Below are 10,195 nucleotides of genomic sequence, written 5' to 3'. Positions count from 1 at the left end.
TCTGTGCCAAGTTTGTTTCCATTTGTACCTCATTCCATAGGCGTGCGCAGCTTATTGCATTAGGGTGTGCACCCTAAAGCACAAGCACACGCCGCGTATATGTATGTATGTATATATATATATATATGTATATATACACATATACACATATATATATACACAAACACATACACTGCTGTGTGTGTGCTGTTAGTGTGATGTGTGTGTGAGGGTGCTGGTAGTGTACTATGTGGGTGAGTGTGTTTGTGTTTGTGCGCTTGTGAGGGTGCTGTTAATGTACTGTGTGTGAGGGTACTGGTAGTGTGCTGTGTGTGTTTGTAAGGGTGCTGTGTTTTTGTGAGGGTGCTGTATGTGTGTAGGTGCTGTGTATGTCTGTGGGTGCTGTATGTCTGTTTGTGCTGTGTATGTCTGTGGGTGCTGTGTATGTGTGTAGGTGCTGTGTATGTCTGTGGGTGCTGTATGTCTGTGGGTGCTGTATGTCTGTGGGTGCTGTATGTCTGTGGGTGCTGTATGTCTGTGGGTGCTGTATGTCTGTGGGTGCTGTGTGTGTAGGTGATGTGTATGTCTGTGGGTGCTGTATGTGTGTGGGTGCTGTGTATGTGTGTGGGTGCTGTATGTGTGTGGGTGCTGTATGTGTGTGGGTGCTGTGTATGTGTGTGGGTGCTGTGTATGTGTGTGGGTGCTGTGTATGTGTGTGGGTGCTGTGTATGTGTGTGGGTGCTGTGTATGTGTGTGGGTGCTGTGTATGTGTGTAGGTGTTGTGTATGTGTGTAGGTGTTGTGTATGTCTGTGGGTGCTGTGTATGTCTGTGGGTGCTGTATGTCTGTGGGTGCTGTATGTGTGTAGGTGCTGTATGTGTGTGGGTTCTGTGTATGTCTGTGGGTGCTGTATGTGTGTAGGTGCTGTATGTGTGTGGGTTCTGTGTATGTCTGTGGGTGCTGTGTGTGTGTGGGTGCTGTATGTGTATGTGGGTGCTGTATGTGTGTGTGGGTGCTGTGTGTGTGTGTAGGTGCTGTTGGTCTGTGGGTGATTGTGGGGGGTGGAGGTGGGGGTACATTACTCAATATCCCCCCTCCCTTCTTACTTTATGTGGGGAGGGGGGATTCTTGTTCCTTGCTACATTCCCTGGTGGTCCAGTGGAGGTGGTTGCAGATCAGTTAATATCCCCCCTCCCTTGTTACCTTATGCCTGGGAGGGGGGATCCTTGTTCTGCCATCCTTCCCTGGTGGTCCACGCTCAGATCTCGCCAGAGGAACCCGGCTGAGCTGTTGGCAAGAGCTCCGCCGGTCCTCTCCTGCCTCCCTCACTGCCTGTGGCTTGGTGGGGAGGGAGGCTGAGAGCAGAGCCGGCGTTTGGATAGCGCTGGCTGTGCATGAGCCGACAGGGGGGATCCTGAGATCTCCCCTGCCGGTATCACTCCATAGGCGTGCCGCGGGGATTAGGGTGTGCCCAGGCACACCCGGCACACCCCGTGCGCACGCCTATGCCTCATTCACTCAGGCAAGCATAGTTGATATAATGTTGAATTACGCATATAAAAATTGCAAAAACACAACACAGTGTGAAGGGCAACTAACAGAGAAAGAATTAAATATTCTGGGAAATAATTTTGGTATCTACAGGCATCGCTGGGTGTGAAACATCACTCCACGTATTTCAATGACCAGGCTTAGCTTCTTTTTTCAGTGGTATTGCAGTAAATACATTATATTACAGACATGGACTGTAGTAGATGTGTAAAACTTACACAGAGTTCTTTTGATATGACCTTTAAAAAAAGTGTTGTTTGTTTGTTTACTGTTCCTTTAACGAATGAGGAGTATAACCTCTAGATGCCTGTTATACGCACTAGAGAGCTGTGTTACCCACAGTCTAAAATGCCAGCTGCAAGAGCTGGTTTCAATGTCAGTGAATGTAAAAGTGGTGCTGGTGTAAGCAAAAGCTCATATGGTGCTGAGTAAGTAATCTCAAAGCAGAGTAAAATATAATAAAGTGATGATATTGCTACCTTTTGCTCTGGGATGCAAACAACCGAAAGACTGAATGGCATAGCTTTTTTTCCCCTCAGATTATTCAGGCCAATATTTTAATTGGCAAATAATCGCAAATTCATACATTTTAAAGCATGAATTACAAAATGCAAGGTAATGAAAAACCACATGAAATAAAAAGACTGTGTACAAATATAAAATTGCATACCATTTGGTTTTATTATTTTTGTGACACATACAGCAAAACTGTAACAAGAAAAAAAAAAAAAAATTAAATATCCGCACAATATATTTTATTTATACACCATTCAGCACACAGACCTTTAAGCTTGCCAGATCTAAAATATAAAATATTCTATTAACTTTCAAATTAAAAAAGTGAATAATTTAATAAGTTAACAAGTAAAACATTTGTGTTTTATTTACAAGTTTTTTTAATTCACTGATTTAATAAAACAAATAACAAAATAAATCCTTATATTAATTGTTATAATTATCATTTATGTGGATATGTACATAAACATGATACCTGAGGCTCTAAATAAAACTCTGTGACCTTTCCTTAACTTTGTACCCCATCAAGTATTATGACTGTAAACGAATTAGCAATTAGTTTGGTCCTTATTAATGGAATTCGTTAGCACATCACTTTAGTTCTTTATTGCTTGAATTTGATCTGTTGGTAGCAATAAAATGGCATTAGTATAAACGAATACTTTATTTTACGCGTTTCACAGTGTAACACTTCCAATAACATGTTTTAAAATGGCATTATTGGTTCGGATGTTACAAAATACATACAAACTTTGGCTATTTTAGGTTAAGAGTAGAGTCCTATATTAACAAGAAATAAACAGGAAATCAGATACCCAAGAGTAAAATTCTTAGGACCTGTACACCAGTTTAGACACTCTAGTTATGTCTAGCGGGCTTAACCCTGTAGGAAATGACAAGAATAAAAAAAGAACACAGTCGAACCACAAATAGTGGGAGAGTATGATCTGGAAAGGAATAAATAAAGTCACAATAGATTCAGAATGCACCGTAAATTTATTCACAGACACATATGTCTCAAGTGCAAATGTGAAAAATACTAGTCGCGTAAGGCTACTCCTCTACCTTCTAAAATAAAGGTAACTTCTTGGACCATCCAAAAAGGAGTCATCAACCTATCTAGTTAGATTACCAGGGTGAGAGGCTTTTGATTATATTAGTCTTGCTGTCTTACTACTTAGACATCGATTATATCATTATCCTATACCTATCTCTCGATACATATGGACACTCAGAGATTTCCTACTGAGCGGTGTGATGATTTTTCCTTTATATGAACAGACTAAGAATACGGATTCACTCTTAGTCAATTATCCCGGAGACATGCCGATATAGGCTTATTCTCTGTATACTGTTTTTTCCCTTTCATACATACCTTAAACTAGATCATCCTCCTAAAGGGGTACAACTTGTGCTATAAATAAGCGTGTATGTATGCTATTTTAAGCACTTTTATGGATGATCCAAGAAGTTACCTTTATTTTAGAAGGTAGAGGAGTAGCCTTACACGACTAGTATTTTTCACATTTGCACTTGAGACATATGTGTCTGTGATTAAATGTACGGTTTATTCTGAGTCGATTGTGACTTTATTTATTCCAAGATACTATTTACACCTTTCACACTCGCCCACTATTTGAGTCCTATATAAGCACAGTCTTTAAAGCAGGGTCCTCCCATTGAACAATTGTAAAGCACTGCAGAATAAATTGGCGCTATATAAATGCCAACAGTAAGTGTTAAAAATATTACATATGTACGAGCCGTCAACAGTCCATTGTACAAACAGAGCCAATGTGAATAAGCCCTACGGAACTGGTCTATATTTGCCACCAGCTATGTGGTACATTTTATTATACAGTATGTAACTAACTATATGTACTATTTAAAATCTAACTTGCAGCCATAAAAATAGGGAAAGGGAACTAATCATGTGTATAATACTATGCAAGTAATTATACAAAGGAGAATGAAAAATATGTTGGAACTACATGGCTAAGTGTTAAATGTACCTGCTTTGTGAGGGAGGCGATGGGTGGGAAGCGGATGTTCCACAGTCATTGTTGTGTGAATAGGAAATCACTATGCATGATTAGTTCAACGGTGACTGCTCAAACTCCATGTGTAACTTATCTGTGAGCAGCCAATTAAAAAATACTTAAACTTTATGAGTAAATACAATGTTTTACAAACAGAAGGAAAGAGAGGTCTCTGCTCACTCATTAACTCAATTCCTAATTTTGAAAACGTTACGGAAAAATGGTTCCATAACATTCACACTGAGAAAGAAAGAAACCTGCCAAGAAATTACTGGAGTGGAAGATATTCAAATCCATTTCAAAGCCTGATACTAAATATATGTCACCTGTGTTTATATAACTATGTAAGTTCATGATGAGATGCGCATTAGAGAAGTAGCCATATACAGGCATTCCAATAGTCCCGATATCGGCAGGCTGGTCTGCCAGTTCTGCGGCTGGACTATCCTACATTTCAGGTGTGTAGCCCCTTGGCATCAATAGTAATGAGATTCTCGCCCCGTCCCCTTTTATTCCACCCACTGTCTCTAAGGGTTGATAAGAACTTTTAAATGAAACACAATGTGCAATAACCAAAGCTTAAATAAATAGAGCTCAGTAAGTGTGTGGGCTGTGTGAATCACATGCATGGGAGGTGTAACAAGTGCTGCATAAACAAAGTGATTTAACTCAAACAGTAATGACACTGCAAGGGCATGATCTAAATACCAAAACCATTTTAAAGGACAAATGTCACCAGAATTTATTTTTTATTTTTTATTATTACAATCCTGGCATTTTGTTAAATAAAGTACATGTACCTGAAAATCTGTCCCCTACTTTCACAGAACACTATATCATTCTGCCAGATTCATACATGTTTGGTCAGACTGAGGTAGAATCCGACCGTTTAGGCTCCTGCTTCACTCCCTGCACAGAGCTGTGACGTCATCAGTCATCGACCTGTGTGGTCTGCCTGGTCTGAAATTTGACCGCATTGGTAATTCTCATATTAACTAAAGCTACATGTGGTCAGAGTTCAGTTAGTCCTTCCGATTCGCTAACATTGCTTCGGATGAGGAAGTTATTGTTTTTCTGAACTCATCCAAACCAATCCACAGCACCAAAATTGCAAATTATCATTCACTTACTAAAAAAAAATTACATACCTACCTACCCCTCCATCATCCTAATAATAGTGAGGAGGGGGGCCAAAAAAACCTAAAACCTGTAAAAAAAAAAAAAAAAAACATAAATAAAAAAATTATACTTGCCATCAAAAGTCGTCATTCTTCTAATTCTTCTTCTCAGCCCCAAAAAAGGCTAAACAAAAATACATTATTCCTGATGTCACTAATTAAAATAGAAAAAAGACCCAATCGCCCAAAAATTGGATGCAAAAATGAAACCCAAGTCGCAAAAAAAATACAAAATGTAAAAAAATTATCTTCACCCATGGAGCGCTCACCGCATGGCTCAATGCAGAATGAGTTCTCCTAGCGGGAAAAACATAGGCTTTCATAGGCTTTCCACGCTACATTCATAAAAACAGATTGCCATCATTTATATGTCAGTTCTAGGTTTTAAAAAGATCCTAGATAATTCAGCATGCTGGTTTTATCATGGATGTGCTTTAACCCCATTAAAGACACATGACATGTGTGACATGTCATGATTCCCTTTTATTCCAGAAGTTTGGTCCTTAAGGGGTTAATAAAAAAAAATGCCTTTTATTATGAGTTTTTAAGCAGTGTGCAGAGGCACTGGTCCATATGTGAATTAGAGAGGACATGAAGAATTATTCCTGTCTGCATACTTTCAACAGATGGAATATTGCCTTGTGTTCGGCCACATCAGAGATGCCAGCAATGTATCTGAACACAGACTCAGTCTTACAACGTTTGCAGTCAGATAATAGCTGTATTGATGCAATTTTCTGAAAGAGAATGGATCATAACTGCAGGCAGCCTGCTTGCTCTTATCTGAATGCTGCTCCTTGCAAAGGAAACTTTATTGTAAAACCAGAATTAGGAACTGCAGCTTGCAATGTGAAAATCCAGAGCAGTGATGGTTAATCTTGACAACTGCAAGACAATCATGGTGGTCCACATGGCTAGCCAAAGATGCCTCTTGCTGGCATGGACGATACTGAAGTTATCATAACATTTATGAAGGAACTGATTTAATTACAAACACAAACTCCACAAAGAATTAGTTTAGTGGATTTAATTCCTAACATTGCTCTGACTGACACAATGGAACGTTCCTGGTGCCAAAGCGGTGAAAGGAAATCTTCAACATCCACATGGCCACTAAGGTGACAAATAGGGTCCCTTACAATTAAACACTTAAACGTTAACCTCTACCTACAGTTTGCTGAAAAACAACACAGCAGTCCCAGACAAATGAAACATTGTCAATGTCAGTAAAAGCATGGTATATGGCAGAGCTGACAGAGGTTCTATTAGGACACCTCCACTACCACGCAGCTAAATGCAAGTTTCTCTCCATCAGTGCACCTGTATTTCAACACAGCCATCCTCCCCGACGTTTATGTAATTTTATACTTCGCCATACAAAATGATTTAAAGTAATACTCTATGCCAGGGGTCCTCAAACTCCGCCCCCCCCCCCCAGATATTGCTGAACTACAACTCCCATGATTCTCTAGCCATCTATGTAATTCAAAGAATCATGGGAGTTGTAGTTCAGCAACATCTGGGGGGCCGGAGTTTGAGGACCCCTGCTCTATGCTGATAAACAGCCATTAGAGGTGGAGTTAACTCTGCAAGGTAATTATTGCAGTCTCTAAATAAATGCAATAATTACAATTGCAGGGTTAAACTGACAGGGACAGTGCACCCAGACCACTTCAATGAGCTAAAGTGGTCTGGGTGCCTATAGTGTCTCATTAAAGAGTTACTATAGTCACTAAAACATCTTTTTATCTTAACGAACGAGTTTTGGCGTATAGATTGTGCCCCCGCAGTCTTACTGCTCAGTTCTATGCCATTTAGAAGTTAAATCACTTTGTTTATGCAGCCATATTTACACCTCCCTGCATGTGAGTTACACTTCCCTAATTACTCATTCTGTTTAATTTAGAATTTCTGATCTCCTGCTCTGCTAATATCGGTCAAGATCCTGCAGTGATTTAAAATGAGACTGCAGGGGCTTGATTTATATACAATACCTGCTCCCTCAAGCCAAAAGTTGTTTTGATGTTTATGTTGTCCCTTTTACATAACAAAGCAGCAAGCAGATGTGGAGATGCAATGTTCTGACCTCCTTACTCCTGTGGGGATCTTGCTTATAATAATCTTAACATCTGTGTGGAGTACTAAATGAAGCACCACAACCTCTCTTTTTTGTGAGGTGCTAGCACATGACATTATATACCAATTCCGATTCACACAACTCCTTTTGGCACATATACTAAAGGTATGACATCACACACAATTTCCTCCAGTGTGAATTACATGGGGATGATATCATGCAGCACTAGCCAATGGGCAGCTACAATTCAGAGAGACTGCCTTAATATTATAGGTCAAGCTAAAAACAGTAGTAGTCGTAGCAATATTAAAACATTAAATCTGCTCCCTTAGGCTTACTTGACTGTGACTACAATGCACGCCTTTTTGAGATTTAAAAGCAGAGTTTGAAGGGTGTGCTTTGCCGATCAAATATATTTCATAACCATTTTTTATGATTTTGCATTTAGTCACAATCACTCACACTAACATGAAGTCTATCTTATTAGTACTAAAAACAATAAACTAATTCTGTATATTTTTCGAGGGAAAAAAGGATCACAGAGTGAGAAATTGCATTACATTCCTTTGTTTGTTTCGGTAGGTTTCGAAGGTACATTGGACCTTGATCGTGAATTACATATTTTTAGAACCAAAATGCAAAAGGCTTTGAAGTTATGATTCCCTGGCTCTCAGATTAACAAGTATGGGATTAAGTGATGATTGTATAATCTCTGAAAATATTACTGTGCTTGGATATTGAACAGTTAGTAAATAGCGACATCTACTGGCAATTCTGTAGATTGAACAAAGAATATAAATTGATGTGCCATTTATTAAACTAAATCAGACAATCACTATATAATATTTAGATTCAGTTCTTACAGTCTCATTTCTTTGGGTTGTGTTGCTGAAAATGACTTAATTTACTGTTATTTCAGAACTGTTGACATCATATGAAAAAATGTTTCAGAGAATTATAAAGGAAAACTTTTATCTCTTTTTGTGATATCACCACAAGGGAGGGTTTAGGAAGATCCATTATGAATATATAGATTGCTGACCCTTATAGTGCTTGGCTGGTAATGTCTATAGGTGTTCTAGCTTTAGCATTAGGATCTCATTAACCTGGCCAGAAGAATTAATTTTACATCAGCATCAAATAATCCAGGTGTGCAAAGGCCTAAACCTTTTGAAATGTATTTATTATTTAATGTATTCAGTAGCTAAACTGTAAAAGGGGAGGGAAGGTATAGGTATGTATGTGTGTATATATTCTCTCTCTCTCTGTGTGTTTGTGCGTGTGTGCGAATGTTACATAGTTACATGACTGAAAAGAGACTTGCGTATATCAAGTTCAGCCTTCCTCACATATGTTTTTGCTGTTGATCCAAAAGAAGGCAAAAAAACTGTCTTAAAGCGCTTCCAATTTTGCAACAAACTAGGAAAAAAATCCTTCTTGGCCCCAAAATTACAGTCAGATTAATCCTTGGATCAGGCAGCTATTACCCCACTAATTAGGAATTATATCCCTGTATGTTATGTTTTTGCAAGTATTTATCCAATTGCTGTTTAAACATCTGTATGGACTCTGATAAAACCACCTCTTCAGGCAGAGAATTCCACATCCTTATTGTTACTGTAAAAACAAAAAACAAAAAAAAAAAAACATTTCTTTGCCTTAGACTAAAACTCCTTTCTTCCAGCCAGGTCCGGCGCGTCCTATAGGCGACTTAGGCAGTGACCCGTTTGGGGGTGGGGGGGAGAAAGAGAGAGAGACCAGAAGGGGGGGGAGAGAGAGACCACCATTGGAGGGGGAGAGACCACCAGGGGAGGGGGGAAGAGGGGAGTGTCCACTAGGGGAGGAGGGGAGGGGAGAGAGCCAACAGGGGAGGGGGGGAAGGGAGAGAGCCAACAGGGGAGGGGGAAAGGGAGGGAGAGAGCCACCAAGGGGGGGGGGAGGGAGAGAGAGAGCACCAGGAGAGGGAGAGACACTACCAGGTGAGAGGGCAGAGAGACACCACCAAGGAGAGTGTGGGGGTTTGGGGGAGGAGAGGAGAGACCACTAAGGGACAGGGGAGAGGAGAGACCACTAAGGAACAGGGAAGCAGGGGGGGGGGGAGAGCACCAAGAGACAGGAGGGGAGGGAAGATTACTAAGGGAGACACAAAAGGGCTCAGGAGGGAGACGCACAGAGGAACCTAGGGGTGGGAGGAGAAAAACACACAGAGGGGCCACAAACCCTCTCTTTCACACTACACACATACACAATGCATCCTTACACATACATAGGAACACACAATGCATCCCTACACACACACACACACACACCATGCTTCCCTTACACACTCACCTTTACACACACTGCATCCCTTACACACTCACCTTTACACACACTGCATCCCTTACACACACACACACAATGCATACCTCACAAACACACACACACACAATGCAGCCCTTGCACACATACACAGAAGCACACAATGCATCCCTTACACACACACACAGTTTCTCTTAATGCATCTTTTACACACACTCAATGCACCCATTACAGACACACACACTGCATTACACTGCATTACATACACAGAAACACACCTTGCATCCCTTACACATACAAACACAAATTCACACAATGCATCACACACATACACTACATTCCATCCTCTACAATAACACATCCCCTACATACATATACTCCACTCTCTGTGAGCAAACTCATGGGTTGGCCATGTAGGTATAAGGCGTATGGGCAGGCCTTGTAGGCAAACTCACAGTCAGGCCATGGGGAGCAATGATCTGTGTAAGGGTCCCCAAAAAATGGAGCTGCTTACTGTTCGATGATTTTTGTGAGCACTGCCTCCACCAGACCAGT

The 10,195-nt window shown here is 40.5% G+C and overlaps 1 protein-coding gene across 2 annotated transcripts in view; it reads right to left on the bottom strand.

Annotated features, from left to right (window-relative positions):
• Positions 1–2,498: 2,498 nt before the first annotated feature.
• The window catches only part of ARL6 (ADP ribosylation factor like GTPase 6), a 45,710-nt gene continuing 38,013 nt past the window's right edge, over positions 2,499–10,195 (bottom strand). For both annotated transcript variants that reach the window (XM_063443299.1, XM_063443307.1), the window contains one exon: positions 2,499–2,667. In XM_063443299.1, the coding sequence (XP_063299369.1) occupies positions 2,642–2,667 (26 nt within the window). In that variant the 3' untranslated portion in view covers positions 2,499–2,641. The remainder of the gene's footprint in view (positions 2,668–10,195) is intronic.

This window comes from Pelobates fuscus, chromosome 1 (assembly GCF_036172605.1).
Source record: "Pelobates fuscus isolate aPelFus1 chromosome 1, aPelFus1.pri, whole genome shotgun sequence".
NCBI lineage: Eukaryota > Metazoa > Chordata > Amphibia > Anura > Pelobatidae > Pelobates > Pelobates fuscus.
This window is presented reverse-complemented; position numbering and strand designations above follow the sequence as displayed.